This window comes from Seriola aureovittata, chromosome 21, assembly GCF_021018895.1.
Source record: "Seriola aureovittata isolate HTS-2021-v1 ecotype China chromosome 21, ASM2101889v1, whole genome shotgun sequence".
Taxonomy (NCBI): Eukaryota; Metazoa; Chordata; class Actinopteri; order Carangiformes; family Carangidae; genus Seriola; species Seriola aureovittata.
In genome coordinates this window covers 7414376-7432154 of record NC_079384.1, presented here as the reverse complement: position 1 = coordinate 7432154, position 17779 = coordinate 7414376, and the positions used below count along the sequence as shown (strand labels likewise).

Here is a 17779-nt window from a genome sequence, read left to right as displayed (position 1 = left end):
AAAGTGGAGCACATCACAGCAGTCCTTAATGCACAGCACTGGCTTCCTGTGTGTCAAAGGACAGATTTTATTAGCCTTTCACTTGTCTATAAAGCACTAAATGGCTTAATTTCTGATTTACTTGTAGACTATCTTACAAAGCATCCAGGTTTACCAAGTTTTCCCAGGATCCAAACACAGTGAAACAGCTTTTAGTTTTATGCTCCCCACCTGTCAGCACATTTAAATCAGGGCTTAAAACATTATTGTTTGCTGTGGCTTTCCATTAAATTTCTGTAAATTCTGTCTTTTTAATCTTGAACTATTTATTTGCTTCTTTTTGCTTGTGCTTTGTTACTTTCTTTATTCTCTTTTAAGCATTTAATGTCTTCCTAATGTGTTATATGTTCTACATTTCTATGCCTCTGTAATGCACTTTGTGTCGGAATATATAATATGATATAAATAAACGACAAACCACATTAAGACTCTGAATGCTATTGTTTATCAAGAGTAATTCACCTGAAAAATCACGCTGAAGATCAGTGGTGAACTGGTTTGTGTGTGTGTTTTCTGTAAGTCTTTCAGAAACATCTCAACAATTAATTCTGGTTGCTTTTAGTTTTGAGATGTGTCATTAGGGAATACTGTACATCTACTGTATTGTTTTTTTTAATACTGAGATAAATGTCATATTCTAGACAAATCCCAGACTGCAATTCACACGCACATATTGAAAAATGGTAAAAATGTCATGAGAACCAAATGGAATAGAAGCCAAGGATGAGATATCGGGGGTGTTACAGGAGGAGTCTGCAGAGGAGGAGATGACTATGTTCAGTGGGAGAGGGTGATGTGGCTGTGAGTTGCTTTTTCTGTTTTTGGATTGTAAAAAAAAAAAAAAAAAAAAGAGGAAAGATGCGAAATAGCTCTGCTGTTGAGATTGCAGTCAGAAAGTCATTCTTCCACTGGGGAACCAGGTGAGACTGAGAAAGTGAAAGAGGCAGAGGAAGGAGAGAGCTAAAGTAAGACAGAAAGAGGCTATTATGGACCAATGCATGGAGGTGTGAAGGTGGGGTGTAGCTTTGTACATGAGCAGGCTGCTTTGAATTCAATCCTTTTTTTTTTTCTGCCTGAATGCTAAATGTTACTCCACATGTTCTCCAAAGTGAAAAATCTCTCCTTCTGTTCAAAGTTTAAGTACCTGCTGTTCAAACCAAATGTTGCAAAAATGTTCCAGGGATTTAGTTGGATTGTTGACAAGGAAACGTTTTTAAAGTTATTAATGTGAGCTACATATTCATACTCATCTACAGGCAGGGGTGTGATTGAGAATCAAGTGTCCTATCTGTAAGATTATTTTAAACTGATTCCACTTTCCTCCCACTTCTGCTAATAATGAAATCAGCTACAGCAAATATAACTCCAATAATCTCATGAGATCCTATTACTCATCAATTAACAGACACGTTGATTGGGGTTGATAGCAAGAATTAAATCAGACTTGCACGGGTGCCCATGCAGCAATAATTTTAAATTGTCTGCACAGGAAGAAAAACACAGGAATGTCTTTCTGTCATTCCCTCCTGTGGGTCTCAAAAATACACAGTTGCTGTATCGTATGTTTAACAGTTTGTATCGCCTGGTGATGTTGTAGATTTTATCCAAACTCTAAAACAGAGCAGATGGAGACCCGATGTAAATGTCCCCGCACTATGACACTGCAGTTTATAGAGCAGCTAGGACACAGAGTAACAGAGTAAACTCCACATGAAGAGAAATTTGAGAACAGTGACAAAACAAGGCCACCCCCTTACAACAAGAGGTGGAAAACTTGAGGTGACACATAAAAAGTAGAAACTAGGACATGAGTCTGGTGTCTGAAAGAGAAGTGAGGAAGGGAGAGGAGGAGCAGGAGGAGCAGCCGTGCTCTATTTGTTCACAGCTCAGAGGTGTGTCCCCCTGGTGTGTTTGACCCTCGGTGCTCTCTGCTGTCAGCCCACAGTGCTCGACCCTTCCTATGATTTATGACAGCTCTGTTCCCACGATAACCCCCGAGGAAACTCTCCGCCTCACTGCCATGTGCTGTGTGGGGAACCTGAATGTCTTAGAGGTGCTGAAGATGCAGCTATTTAATATCCACCGTCTCCTCGACAAAGATAAAAACACCCCTGGTCAAATGATTTTGTTTCACAAAACAGAAAGCTCATATTCCCCTGTTCTTGCTTTTTTTTTCTAGAGGCTTCCTTCGTCCTCTCTTCCTGATCCTGGACTGATGGAAGAAAAAAAACAGCTAATATTTCACCCTAGTCTTGTTTCAGCCTGGGTATGGCCATCACTTGCATCTGGGGAAAAAAGTAGAAAGAATGATACAGAAAGAAAAAGTTAATACAAGAAAAACTGGAATAATAGAATTAAAATCAAGATGCTCTTTGGTATAGCCCATTTATTATCTGACATTTGGGGTCTGAGGTGAGTTAAAAGTGTCAGGAAGTAACACAAAAACATAGAAGGAAATTCAGCACAGTCCTTATTTCTGATATTTCTTTGAAAAAAACAAAACAAGCTTCCAATCATTTCACCTCTCGAAACACCAATTCACTCACTCCATCAGTGGTCCTTGATGGTGATGATGATGCACTGTGGTTATCCTTGTTATGTCGATGCTGTTTTCTCAGTCCAATCTGTTGTGGTTGGCAAACACGCCTGGCAGGAGGCCTGTTGTTAAACATGTACAGTAAAGGGGAGCTGCCAGGGCAGTGAATTAATTGAAAGTCGTACTTCGCTGTTACCTAATAGCCTAAGGACAGTTGGCAAAGTCACCGTGTGAAGTACTTGAGGCCATAAGCTGTTGAATTATGCAAGAGTGGGGCAGCTTGTTCCTTCAGAGCATGAATCAAAAGTAAAAAAGCTCATGGAGGCACTGAGGATGGATGGTGGATGGATGGGAGCGTCCAGGCGCTAGGACCCGGGACACGTGAGAGTATTAGTTTGCCAGAGGGTGGAGACGGTGAACAATGAAGGAGCTGACTGGTAGGACCAGCAGAGGAGCAACATCTGAGACCAACCCCCCCCCCTCAACCCCAGAGTCCCGCTAGACCGACGGACAGACCAGACTGACCGGCCGACAGTGACTGCAGGACGCGGAGCTGAGTTTAGAGGGAGTGGGGAACATGAAGATGTGTCCATGCAGACTGCAGAGCTTTGCTGAAGCCTCTGTGTAGATGTGAATGAATGGGTTCGTCTCAGTGTGTGTGGTGCTGAACTGGGTCATGCGGACCACTGGAGGAGCGAAAGATAAACACGCACCCTCCTCCCGCTGCTTGGCAGGTTGAGATGGTGGGCGCTCAGAGGAGGGATCCCAGCCTGTGTCCTCATCACAGCATCCAGCATCAGATGATGCTTTGATTTCATCCGCCTCCAAAGAAAGTCACAAAAACTGCAGCGCATCTCCAGAAACTAGGCAGGAATCATCATCTTGGGCGGGCAGCAAGCAAAGCGCAGCGACGGACCTCATCCAGGCTTTGGCAGCTGTGAAACTGCAAGCATCTGAGGTTGTTGTTTATTTTGTTGTTTTTAAAGGACCTGCGCAGTTTTCTCAGCACCTATAACTGATCGATAACTTCCATCAAACGAGGAGAGCAATCTATCAGTTTCCTGCAGACCCCGGCGGATCAGTGCTGAGCAGAGCGCAGCAGCTCTGCTCGCCGAGCGGATGCAGGACCATGGAGGAGAGAGACAGGTCGCCAGCAGGTGAGTGAGTAACACCTAGATGCACCCTGAGGTGCTTGAAACCAGGTCAGTCTACATGATACTGTAACCTGCAAAGAAAGAAAGAAAGAGCCTATTTGGCCTATATACAGCCTATATATTACCTATTTATAAGCTATATTGGGTACCCATACCCCCTCAGTAAATTTATGTTTACTGAATGGACACTGTTCACATGCATAATAAATACTCTGTGAAACCCGGTGTACAGTAATAAAACCTCAGTGTCAACAGTTATTATACAGCTCTACATCTTTATTCATCATTTGCCAATGATTAATTCTAACTAGTGTTAATGGCTGAGCTGCGGCTTAATTTGTATTTTCACCCACATTATTCGTGATATCTGCACCTATTTGTTTCTCACTCTGCTTTTGTGATTCAGTCTGTGCTAGATGGATGCGAGGGCATCCGGGGCACTCCAGTTTTAATGGCCCTTTTATACTTTGTCCAGGGCAGACAGGTGATATCTCATCGTTAATGCCGTCTAATGCATTTAAATGAGCAGCGGACTTGATCGAGCAAACCCTGTAAAAGCAAAGCTTGGGGGCTGGTAATGGACTCTAAATGAAACACAATAGCAGCCAGCACACATGGATTTCATTTTGTCACAAACATTGTATTGGTGGGGAGAAGCAGCAGTAATGGCAGGGGGTCTTTGCCTTGACAGCAGCTGTGTCTTTAAAGAGCTGTTCATACAAAAATCAAGTAAAAGTCAGAGTCAGAGTTTCTCTACCTGGATACCTGAAGCAGGTGATGTGTCATGTTAACATGTGCAATACAAACACAATGCTGTCAATGCTATATAAACAATGGAAATTCTATGCATGTCATTTTATCCTGATATTAGGAAACACCCAACATCATTGACTCTGGTGATCAGCAACAAGCAATCAGCAAACAACCCCCCCCCCCCAAAAAAAATGATGGATGCATAGAAGTGTGTTTTTTAATGAAAGTGAGCCTAACTCAGTTATAAACTTGAAATTCATCATCTTGAATTGAACGAAAACATTGTGTGAGTCCACACGGTATCTTCTGTTACTGCAGACAGCTGCAGTATAAAGGTTTTATATGACCCACTCCAACAGCTGGCGCACAAACACCAAGTCAACTCATCTTTGCCCTTCACACTGTCACAAAAGTCAAAGAAATGGACATCACGAATACACAGTTTTACAGCGAGTACTGGGAGACTCAGCAGCCACAGTCCAGCCATAGATGACCACAGGAAAACATGGCTGCCACGGAAAACAGAGAGGATGCAAACAGTCAATTAGGACACTATGAGGACGAGAAGCATTATTTCTTTAATCTCTTGTTCAAAAGTCTGTGTCCTGCTGGGCCGAGATAAAGAAACAACACAAGTGTCTGCAGATGACACGCTAGCCTGCCATCATCTCAGTGAGAAAACAGCAGTCTAATGACACAACTGTCACTCAAGGTCCATACTGCGTACGTGTGTGTGTGTGTGTGTGTGTATAGTAGTGTATACTGAACGCAGTTTACATTTATGTTTGTGTGTGTGTTGTCCTTTGTTTTCCTTTTGACCTGTTACGGTTATTAATGATTATGATTATTATTATTTTTTATTATTATTTGGTTCATTAGTGTTTGGTTTCTGTACACTGTGCAGTATGTTCTTCTTTTTAATTATCTCATATTTTGTAGTGGCTCACGCTCGCTCTTGCAGTGATGGCTAATACCCTTTCATGCAATTAAAGCATTGTTGAATTTGAATTTGAGTGAGAGAGGTGGGCGGGTGAACGCAGCCTCAGCAATCAACATTAGTGCGCTGATTGTGGTTAGAGGCTATTGTGTGTGAGCAGGATCACAACTCACCATGTACTGTCAGCTTGCCTTGAAGTGGAGGATGAAGTGGTCCAAAAAAAAAGCAAAGAAAAAAGCAATGTACCCCTAAGCAGTGTTGCATCATTTAGCCACACCCCCATTTAGACCCCATTTTACTGAGCTCATATTAGAGCCACATTTACCCATGTATTTGACATCAAAGGGACACAGTCTATAGCATGTGGTACAAAGGGAGGGATGCAGTTCAGTCTCATTGGATTTCCCCAATCTGGCTCTCTCTCTCTCTTCCCCTCTCTCTCTCTCCCTCCCTCCCTCCCATCACATGAAGCCTCCCTACTGGAACTTGAGGCTACAGGATTGTGATAAGAGTGGGGGTTAGGTACAGTATGTTCCCTGGATAGCTTATTGCAGTGATATTTCACTGCTGAATGATTTTCTGCAGGACATGATTACAATGAGGGTGAAGATGACATTTATGATTGTCATTTACAATCACATGCTGTGGAGTCTAATGTCAAAGCCATAATCCTAAACTATAATAGTGATGGACTCTGCCGTGCAATGCTTTGTTTCTGCTTCATTTACCGTTGTGCCCATTTTTTTCCCTTTGATAATCATTTGTCTTCAACATTAAGCCAAATCTCCTCGCAGTATCACCTCCCAGAGACAATCTCCACTCTCACTCTCATTGTTTTGATCTATTTCACCTTGGGTTATCCCTTCCCCGGGTCATAGGTCATTCCAGCGGGAGGCCAGTGGCTGCCAGTGCGTTTGCCAGGACCTTTCAGCATGCTGTAGCTGCTTGGGATATGAGATATACAGAGAGGGAGAGAGAGAGAGGGATGATGGGAAGGAGAGAAGAGGCGAGACAAATCAGGGATGGGTTACACAGCACTCGGTCCCAGCAGGGATCGTCCATGTGGGCAGCCGGGCACAGCTGAGAGCAGGTGATTTGTCAAAGTGAGTGTCCGTGGCCTGGGCCGCAGGTTCACCTATCACGGCACAGCGGGAGCTTTCTTCAGCTATGTGTTGGCGGAGGCACGAAACCCACCAACTCACTGACACTGATGATCTGTGCGCTGAGGAAGGTGATTCAGTTTTTTTTTTTATGCTTGTGTGGGGAACAGTGTGTCCTGAATGCAACTGGCTGTCATGGTGAAGCCCATTTTGATCGAATGATAGATCGCTTTGGAGGACAGCGGTTTGTTTTTTTATTCAAACCGTCCTCCCTGAGACAACCCGGAAGATGGACACGGAACATGCACGTCATCCACTCTATATGTGTGTCTGTGCATGCAGCTGGTTTATTTTGAGACACACAGAGTGAGAGAAACCCTGTCAGTCACATCATATTTCACTCACTGGTTTCACTTTGACCTGGAGGCGAGACACGTCGGGCATTTTGACAGTAAATTGGACACAGGAGATCAGTCTTCACCCATAATGACTCTTCTGCCGAGAGCAATGCAACTAGTCCATTAGTAACGGAGAGAGGTAGAGACGTGAGGCAGGCTCAGCAATCTATTTATTTCTTTCATTAGTCCCTTGTTTACATTTTCAGCAACAGACAAAAGAGAAAGAGGGGAGAAGGAAAGCAGGAGGAATGGACTAAAAAGAACAAACACATAGTGTAAACCTGCTGACTCTCATCCTCCTCTATCTTTAATATATGCTTTATGCACATTAAAATGCCGTTGTTACTGACGATGGTGCACCGTGCAACATCAACTCAAATACCCAAATTTTCATCTTGTACACACACAACTGATGTGAATCTGTATTCAAGGTTGAACTTCACCTCTATAAAGTCTTTATGTGGTAATCAATGTCATGTCACAGTTCATTGCAACTGCATCATACAGTTTACAGCGGGAGAGCCAGTAGCTCACTGAATACACAGTTATTGTCCCTGATGAGTCACATGACACTGTGAAAGAGAAGATGCAGCCACTTGCAGGCTCGGATTTCCAGTGGCAATGAGCGGTTAACCCATGTTCTGTTAATGTTCTGAGAACAAAAGCGCTGCTATTGAAACTAACCTTGAAATGTTTGAAACATGTAAACAAGACTAACAAGAGTGCTTTGAGCAAAATGCTAAGTCCAGCATGCTAACGTGCTCACAAAGAAGATGCTCACATGCTGATGTTTAACAGGCACAATGTTTACCATGTTCATTGTTCTAGTTTAGCAATTTAGTCATGAACCAAAGTATTAGGGAAATTGAGATTTTGAACTGACGATGGTGCGAGACAAAGACGACCATTAATGGAACAGAGTTATTACAGTTCATCCTGAGGGGAACATGAATGTTATGTTCATGGCAATCCATCCAACTGTTTCACTCAAAGCCAAAGATGTGGTAGCACTAAAAGAAAAATCAGAGGACCACTAAAGTCATTTGGATGCATCATGTAGGAACCAAAATCTTGTAGATGTTGAGATATTTCACAGTATAGGTGAAAAGTTTGTCCTCATGCTGGTACCATGGAAAAGTCAGAAAAACTAGGATTATCCTTTAGAGACCATGAATACCTGAGTGAATGCCTAGAGCCAAGTTGTTAGCATGGCCAGAAATGAAGCTTACTGTGTCTCTGACATTGGACAGCTGAAACAGCTGAGAAGCGCCAACTGAAGACTTGCAGTCACAAGTGTAACCCTCAGAGTTCAGAGGCTAGGAACACACAGGATGAGGAACATAGCAAGAGCACACCCTGAGGCTGTAAAGAGACAGCCTGTTACAAGAGGAGTGGTTGCCAGTGGCATCAAAGGGTTCATCCCTGTTCTCATTTCTAGCTAAGTGTTTATAGAAGAAAAGGTCAACTGCTTCTGCAGTTTAATCTCGTGTGGGGACACGTGGAGTCAGTTCAGCCACAACAGGTTTCCAGACAGTCAAAGTGCTTATTTGGACATAAAAGTGAATGTTTTGCCTTTTTCTGGGAACAACCTGGTTTTTAAGAGGGTTATACTGTGAATGCACTCATCTCAATTTGAGTAATTGCTAAATGGAGCTGGATTGTCAATCTGTATTTGAGGGGAAATTAGTGGCTGGAAAACAGATTGTTGCTGCTGAGTGAAAACCCTGTATCTCCACTTTTTAGGTATTAGGAAAAAAGGCTTGTTTTCACTGTCATTGTTTATGCAGTGTATTTTTGAGTTGATCTATTCAGATTTTCAAAAGGGTTTTCAGATAATCAAATGCCAGTGGAATCCACTGACACTTGATTATCTGAAAACCAGATCATCACAATTAAAGCATGAAAATCTCAAATATTGAAGTTACAAGGTCTTACCACAGCAACAGCAATAAAAACAATACAGGAATTAACAGGCAGCTCAGGGATCTGTTTTTAAAGGGCTTACAGATGATTAACAATGAGTTGGACTGGCTCAAAAACCCACAGACATTAAAATGTGTCTCAAGCCAAATCCTCATCTGTATGTGGAGCGTGTTCATGGTACCTTGTCTTTAGCCGCCCCGAGAGGACAGGAGAGGAGCAGAGGGCAGCATGGGAGATCAGTGGGGCATGTGGCTGTGGCCGAGCACGAGAGCTGAGTCGTGCGAGGCTCACAGCTGCTCCCTCTCAGAGGTAGGAACACAAAGGGCCTTTGATAGAGTGTCACTGTGCGACTGATACACCCCTCCTCCCTGTCTTCCCTCCCAAACACTCACACATAAACACTCACACACACACACATCATTGCCCAGAAACCACATAACTTCATCTCCACACCTCTGAGGCACTATACTGCAGTTTCTGGTTCACATTTACAGCGTCATTGCAGCTGCGGAGAGCGCCGTCTTCCCAACCACACATCACATTTCAGGACTCTTAATCTAGTTCTGCAAAGGAAATGAGTGCAAAGCATCCTGCGCTGCTGGGTGATGCTGGTGGAGAGAGGGGGGGGCTGCTTTTGTCTTTGTGGGAGCTGAGTAATGTGATTAAGATCCATGCCGGAGAACTGCACACTCTGCCCGTGGAGCTGACTGGAAGGAGTGCCAGTAAACAAGCGCTCCCTTCGCTCTGCTTCTCTCTCACTGGTAGAGGCTATGGGGCCACGCGAGGTGGGCGGTCAGAGGAAATGTGCTTCCAGTCTGTCTGTCTGTCTGTCCTGTTTAAATGTTTAATCACCAATCCTGGACCACAGACTGGTTTGGATAGTGATCAACTTTTGTGTCGACTCGCTGAAGGCTATACAGTGGGCACGCTCAGCATGAGTAGGCTACAATATTCATAGTCTCTTATATAACCAACTCCAAGCTTGTGATAAAATCAAGAAGCAAGTGTGATCTGCAGAGATACATACAGTACACATGGCACTCTTTCTATTTGCAGTGTTGTTGTTTTTTTCTTTTCTTCGACAAAGAGTGCTGAGCCAAGAACACAAGGCTGCAAATGGTCGCATCCTATTTTAGTTTTCGCTGTCTAATAGCTATATTTATCACCCTCCCCACAAGATAGGAACCTCAACAACTTCAAAATGTCTGAACAAAACTTCCTGTTCCATGTTTTCATCACCTATACATTAGGAACTGTGCATGAATTGAGCTTTGTGCCCCCCCCCAAAAAAAAATTTGCCTAACAGTCGACACACACTCACATTTGTGATGCTCTTGTTTAGGTGTCTGGCTGCGGGGAAAGAAGAACAAAGAGCAAAACAGTTGCCGTTGAATGATGGATGAAGGAGGCCATCAGCAAAATTGTTTGTGCTGATTTGATGCCTATTAGAGTATACTGCATGTGTGTGCGTGCAGTGCATGATTGGATGATTACATTTGATTGTGTGTGTACGGAGGAGGGGAGGGAGGGTTGAAGAGAGACGGAGACAATGGGTAGGATCATTAGTGTGATCCGCTTCATTTCATCAAAAAGGTCCATTTTGTGCAGTTTGTTCTTCCTGTTTGCTGAAACACTGAAGCAGAGACTCATGTCACTCATCTCAGATTGTTAATTTGTTGTCAGTTGGTACAGTTAGTGTGGCTGACTCCATCTGAACTTGCAATTAAAACAGCTTTTTTTTTTTCTATTTTTGCCTCCTAGGATCAGTTTGACCTATTTCATACTTGGCACTTCTGAAAATCAGCAATAACTTTTCTGTTGCAGTATTTCTCTTTTTTTTAAGCTTCAGCAATATGAATGATATACTCAGAGCAACCACTGTGCAAAGCCGGGCAAAACTAAGCAGCCCCACATTGATTTCTTCAACTGTTCGGACAATGCATATGTATGATCACGTCAACGTGGTCACAGATGATCTTCGGCTTGTCCTTCCAGCATGTATACACCTTGAAGCTGTCAGCTCCTTCCATTTATTTCCATTTGTTAGTCCTTCTACCTGGTCGTATTGATTTTCCCATAGCTGTCTGCCAGTAAGTGCTGTCTGAGACCATATCTGAAAGCTGGCCAGAGTGATCTAGGGGGACAGCAGGATGTCCAATACATTTACTGAAAGCACTTCCCCTGTTGATGCCTTTCACTGAATTGATTGTATGGAAATGGAGGTTGCTCAAGCCTCTCTGATTTACCCCCCCACTGAGACAACCTGTACGGATAAGAATATATGGATGTGCGCCAGCAAACATAAAGAATAAAGATATTGAGGAGCATTCTGTCATAAACACATTCATGCATAAAATTTATATCACCTGCTACCATCACAGCAGAATAAAACCTGACACTAAGCAGTGCTGTCTTCATTTAGTCTGCCCCACAGCGTCAAGGCGAGCCTGTCTCTTTCTCCATCTGGGCCGGGACGGGTGGGCAGCGGCGGGGGCTCCCCTACATCCAAGATGGGCTACTGCGGAGGGGTGCCAGTGGAGGACATGCAGGCCCTGGCCATTACTTCTCTTACGGCAGCAGATGTAGCCAAACAGTATGAGCACATCCGCGAGCTGGGGAAGGGCACGTACGGCAAGGTGGACCTGGTGGCTCACAGAACACAGGGTGAGTTGGTAAAGGCACCAAGATCTGTTCCTGTCTCATATGTCGTGATTGTCAATTTTTTTTTTTAATCACTTATCAATCAAGTGTAAATAAAAAAACGAAATGTAATCAAACAGTTTGTTCTGATCTCAATATCCACATTGTGCCAGGATGCCTCACAGCTGACGGTAACCGGTTAAGGCCGATCAGCGTGTTATAAAGTGTCGAGGCATTGTGCCAAGAAATTTAATTTCAGCACAGTTAAAAGGGGTTTGTTAAGGATTTTTGTTAGGACTACTGTTTAATCCTCTGTTATAAGAAAATCAAGGTTAGAGAGCTGACTGGCTCAGGCTGAAAGCAGTATAACTAAGCATTATAAAGTAGTGCAGAGGGATGCTGAGGGGCTGAGAGGCCATTGGAGATTAACAGTGCTGTGTGCACACTAAAGAGCCTCTGTATTTCTGCAGCTATCAACGTGAGCAGCTGGCTGTACGTGTGTAATGGAGGTGTGATTCATTCACTGTATGTGTTTATATGAATGAAGCTAGCAGCTGTTACAAGACAGGGTTGGGTAGTTCTCGTAGAGTATCAGTCAACACTTCCAAATTCACTTTTAAGTGCTTTTTTTTTTATAATGATTTGAATATTTTGAATAGTAAAATATTGGCAGTACTTGATATGATATGATATACAGGTTTAATAGACCAAAGTTTAATTGTGTCTGCTCATGTGTTCTGTATATTATGTCTGATTTACGTAGGCACCAAAATGGCGCTGAAGTTTGTTACCAAGAACAAGACGAAGCTGAAGAGTTTCCTGCGGGAATACAGTCTAACAGGCTCACTTAGCTGCAGCCCTTTCATCATCAAAGTCCTGGACGTGCTTTTTGAGACGGAGGACAGCTATGTATTTGGACAAGAATATGCCCCCGCTGGGGACCTTTTCGACATCATCCCCCCACAGGTAACGGTATCATCCTTCCTTCCACCAATCACCGTCCTCACTCAGCCAGAGCTGCTCCAATCAGTTGCCATGTTCAGACACGGCGGTTTTAACAAGCTCTCGTGGGATTGGAGCCTTGTCTTTGTCCTGCTTTTCTCTGTGCGCAGAGCTCTCACTTTGCTTTAGTGCTATTCCAGTTGATGTGTCGGGAGAGCTTGACTTCAAGGTTCTTCTGAAGACTCATTAAAAATGGTTGAAGAACTCTGAACTGAGACTCTTTTGTTTCAGTTTTCCTTTTTGGAGAAGCTTATCACTTTTCACTCTGTACTTCCATTCCTCCTCTCAACATAACCATCACCTATTCTTTCAAACAGTACTGTAACCTCACCATCAAGTTTTTTTTCTCTTGTATCGCCTCCTATAGTCTCACCTCCTACACACTGTGCTGCATGTATTAGACTGTAATAATCAAAATCTCACTTTTTCTCTTTCTGTCTCCAACACTTTCTGTTGCTTGCTCCACTCTGTCTCTCTCTCAGGTGGGTCTACCAGAGGAAATGGTCAAACGCTGCATGCAACAACTGGGCCTGGCGCTGGACTTTATGCACAGTAAAAACCTGGTGCATCGGGATGTCAAACCTGAGAATGTGCTCTTGTTTGACCGCGAATGCCGCCGCATCAAGCTGGCAGACTTTGGCATGACCCGGCGCGTGGGCTGCCGTGTGAAACGGGTGAGTGGCACCATTCCCTACACGGCGCCAGAGGTGTGCCGGGCCAGTCGTGCTGAAGGTTTCCTTGTGACCACCAGCCTGGATGTGTGGGCGTTCGGCGTGCTGGTCTTCTGTATGCTGACGGGCAATTTCCCCTGGGAGGCAGCGCTGCAGGCCGATGCCTTCTACGAGGAGTTCCGGCGCTGGCAGAAAGCAGGGTGCCCTGTGGGAACGTACCCGTCTCAGTGGCGCAGATTCACTGATGATGCCTTGCGCATGTTTCAGAGGCTGCTCGCCGCTGAGCCGGAAAAACGCTGTGGAGTCAAGGATGTTTTCTGCTTTGTCAAGTATGAGCTGGTCAGCGAGCTCAGGCGCAGAGCATCCTGCCGAGCCAAGAGAGGGGAAAGGTCAAGCTCGGGAGTGTGTACTGGCAGTTGCACTTCATCCTCGTCCTCCACTACAACACGTTCCTCCCACCGACACCCTGAGCCCTCCACTCCTCCAGGAACATCTTGCTTGCGCCCAGCACCACTCAAACGTAGTGTCCTGTCTGACCCGCTGTCTCCCAGAGAGGAGTCTGGACAGCACCAGTCTCCAGGCCGAGACAAGAACAAAAGCCAGATGGTGATGGCAACTGCCATTGAAATCTGCGTGTGACCACGCTAATGTTAGCGCTGGAGACTTGGATAGCTTTTCACAGCAATAACAAACTGTGAAGAGGTGTTAATAACTACCACAGAGACTCCAGTGAAAAAGGAGACCGACTTTAACCATGAAAGAGAAAGCTCAGGATCACATCCACCGCTGTGGAAATGGACATCATCAATCAGCGGTACACACTCGGACAGCTCATCATTGGCACATGCCGCTTAGGTTTTGATTTGTGACCAAAGACTGCTTCCCAAGCTGAGCAGCCATGCAGGCAGCGTTTAACAGTCCGCTGATGATGTTCCTCTCAGCAGCTCATTCTACCATCCAGACATTCGTGTTTTCGGCTCATACACTGTGGTGGTGCTAATGATTCTATAATTAGATACTTCATGAAAACAGATTCTGTCTCTTCTCACTCATCAGTCCGTGTCTCTTTACTTTAGTCTTTATTCATCTCCGAATACGAGCTCCAGGGAGGCCAAAACGTCACCTGATCAGGCGATGCTGTTCAGTCGGAGGCTGGTGATCTGAGGGCAACCTACGCAACTACATTCGTCCGCCATTTGTCAGACTTCCTGCCAACTTCCAACTGTTCCAATTTTGTCCTCGACATTTTTAAGAGAAAGTGTTCAAAAGAAAAAAAAAAAAAAAGAAAGCTTAATGTAGCAGTTTGTATGAGACGTCTTTTCACGAAGGTGTGTCGCCCGAAATACAGATCATCAGTGATAGACACCCCCTCAGGACACTTCAGTGGGTCACTTCCTGTTTTATCATTAATGGAAAACCATCGACTGGCTGGAAGACACATCGGCCACTTCCGAACTTCATCTCCAGTGTAACGCAGTAGAATACAGGGATTGTACATTTTCTGAATGGAAAGGGTGATGGAACAAAGAGTATTGTTTCTTTTCTACCTGCTGTGTGTGTTTGGACATGTATGTGTGTGATTCAAAAGCTAAAGCACAAGATTTTTGTAAAGGAGGAGAAAACTACGACTCTTTATTGTAAATAATTTGATATTTCTAGGAGTGCACCGTAATATCAGGTAGTTCAACTATGTAGCTGTACTAATTTTTCTACAACAGGGAAAGTGGGTTTTAGGGTTTTACATTTACTGTTGGGGCAAGGCACTGTATGTAGCAACACAATGTGACAGAATGTACAGTCCACCACAGGAAATTAAATATATAGAGATATGATCTAAAACCTATCACAATGTATAACATGGTAGCAGTTGCTGATCTCAGTTTTCTTTTACTGCTTTGGGTTTTTTCTGAACTGGACCAAGTTTTCTTGACCCAAATTGGTGAACAGACATCACTCATTTGTGCATTTTCCTGTGACTGTAACCTTATCATGAGCAACATCCATTTTCAGTGTACAATCATTTAAAGCTCAGAGCTGCTTTGCAGGTCAGCACCGTACAAATTAATTTTCCAAGCATCACAAAACGTGTTCCAATATTTGATTATCGAGATGCAACATTAAACACACAATCCCAACTGCTCAGAATATGATGTTGCACCCGTGCTCACCTTTAATTTAATCTTCCTGCCTCTCTCTGGGAAGCCATCCAAATGTGTCATTCGAATAGCAGTACCCAGGTGTTTTTTGTCTGCAGGAATGACCTCTGTGTCAGCCATTAATGTTCTGCAAGCTGTTGATTGATCCTGACACACAGCTTCCAAAAAGATACCGCTAATTACGAAAGCATCTAAAAAGCACAGTATGTTCAGTGTGTATGGTTCAATGCATGCTCATTACCATCACTTTCCCTGCTTCAATTGCTTTAGTGTAATGTCAGTCAGGTGTGTGTGTGTGTTTTTGTCTTTACTTTTCTTATATACCCACTCCTCCCATGACAGCCCATCAGCTCTGTCGCTATAGTGACAGCACCAATGTTCCTCTGGTTCGGTTTCTGTCCTGTCTTCTTGAACGTCAAGTCTAATTGAGCCCAAATGAAATAACTGGTCACTAACCCCCCCCCCCCCCCCCCCTCCAGACAGCTGCTGAGCTTATTATACTGGAGGACTCATTTCTGCATATACACATTTTCTTCAATTTTATGAGCCAGTTCACAGACCAAAGTCTTTATCCATTTTCATCTTACATAATCAGAGCCGTTGATGGTCCCTATCATTTCCCTCGTCTCGTTCCAGCCTCACTCTTGATTTTGCAAAGGTGACCTGATTGAGGCTGAAGCCTTGTCAAAGGGGTGTATTGTATGCTGAGATGCTGGCTGCCTCATAGCATTTGTCAAAAGGTAATCCGTCAGTAGATTGTAGTGGGGTGTGAATCAGCCCTGCTTTACAACAAAAAGACAGGGATTAGATGGATCCTCATATTGTGTGCTTAAGGTCAAGTAACACAACTTAACGCAATGAAACATAACATAACATTGGGTTGCATGATGCTATATCATTGCAAAACACAACGCTGGTGTAACATAACATGACACAAGATCACATGATACATTAAAATATGATGCATCATAACAAGGAAATTTATCGTGACAACATATGACGCATAATAAAATGACATCATATGATGATGTGTCATAAGAGGACATATAAAATGATGCATCATAACATAAGGTAATGTAATATGATTCAACGTAATATGATCCATCATAACATGACACATCATAAACTTAAATATACATGTAGCCCCCAACTTGACTCAGCGCTCTGATGTGAGCAGCTTTGGCTTTGTATTCATCACAGCCATTATCATCATTAGACATAGACATAGCGGTGTGCACAGTTGTTTCTCATGGACTGTTATAACAGGAATTGTCAAGTTTAATGATGAGGTGTCAAATTATATAAAGTTTTATTGAAGCTCTAGAGAGTAGCCTTCCTCTTACCCAGTTTATCCTTATCAAATTATCAAACTGTTTCCTGCCAGCAAGTGTTGTTGTAGAATCTCATGTAAATACTATACGTATTGTGTCTTTAACAAAAACGGAAAAAAAAAAGAATATACAAAATGTTAATATATGTTGAAATAAATTTATGCACCACGTCGTGGCTCCTGGGTATTTTTGTGGTTAGTTAGAAATACTGTGGTGGAATTTTTTTCTGCCAGTGTTGGCAAAGCTAATTCAGCCCAGCTTTGTATGGTCCCCAGACTGCACATTAGATGAAGGTCAGCTTGAATCACATGTGATTTCCCGAGGCTTTGGTCTGCTTCACCAGCGAGCCCCCAGACTACTTTAATATGCTGACTTCCTTCCGAAAGCCCAATTAACACATCTGTAGATAGGAATTATCTGCTGCCCTCAAAAGAGCAAATGAGTTCAAGGGCGGTTAGAATATGGCACCGAAGATGGGAACAGTTATCAGCCCACCACCCCTTCTTACTGCGTTTCAGCTGTGGTGTCAGAGTGGAGGAGTTTGCTCAAGTTGTTATCAGACTGAGTTTGGACAGTGGCGGTAAGCTGTGGTGTATCTGCCACTGAGAAAAGCTAATCAGTTCAGACAGTGCAAGAGAAAGGAAAGGTCAACCATGACACGCAGGGCTTGTGTCGTGAGTGGAAGCTTGTCCTTTGTGATAGCTTGTTCTCTGCCCTTAAAGGGCTACAGCAGCCTAGTGGCAGTGTAAGAGTCCTAATTGTGTTAGCTCTAGTGCTCAGCTGAAAAAAAAAAAAAATAAAATAAAATAAATAAATAAATGGAAGATGCTAAACTCAGGCTGAGCCAAAAAGTGGATGCATTTAATGCCACTTGAGTTTAAAGTATCAGGTCATCCACATCACAAAAAGCACAAACATTTCCCCATGAATCCGAGTGGCATCTACTATTTTCTGGCTAAAGCATCACATTTAACTCAGCAGCAACTTGTCTTTGGACAAACAGGATAATTCACATACATTTTGCTGCTGCTTTTTTTCCCACGACTATTCAATAACGATCTACATGCCTACATACCGATATGGGTTAAGCAGGAAAATATGTTTGTTTTGTTTTTTTTCCCTCGATTGGGCTGAACTGA

The 17779-nt window shown here is 43.5% G+C and overlaps 1 protein-coding gene across 1 annotated transcript; it reads left to right on the top strand.

The window, feature by feature from the left end:
- The first annotated feature begins 3064 nt into the window (after positions 1–3064).
- On the top strand, positions 3065–16810 carry sbk1 (SH3 domain binding kinase 1). The gene is made up of 4 exons (XM_056366315.1): positions 3065–3732; positions 11263–11504; positions 12244–12446; positions 12965–16810. Exons 1-4 carry the CDS (start codon positions 3695–3697, stop codon positions 13790–13792), a joined length of 1311 nt encoding a protein of 436 aa, XP_056222290.1. The 5' UTR covers positions 3065–3694; the 3' UTR covers positions 13793–16810.
- The last annotated feature ends 969 nt before the right edge of the window (positions 16811–17779 follow it).

What these genes read in the sequence shown, in the direction of transcription:
- sbk1 (XM_056366315.1), top strand. Translation starts at nt 3,695, where the DNA reads ATGCAGGACCATGGAGGAGAGAGACAGGTCGCCAGCAG. An exon ending in GAGAGACAGGTCGCCAGCAG is followed by an intron (nt 3,733 to 11,262) that starts GTGAGTGAGTAA and finishes GTCTTCATTTAG; the next exon opens with TCTGCCCCACAGCGTCAAGG. An exon ending in TCGACATCATCCCCCCACAG is followed by an intron (nt 12,447 to 12,964) that starts GTAACGGTATCA and finishes TCTCTCTCTCAG; the next exon opens with GTGGGTCTACCAGAGGAAAT.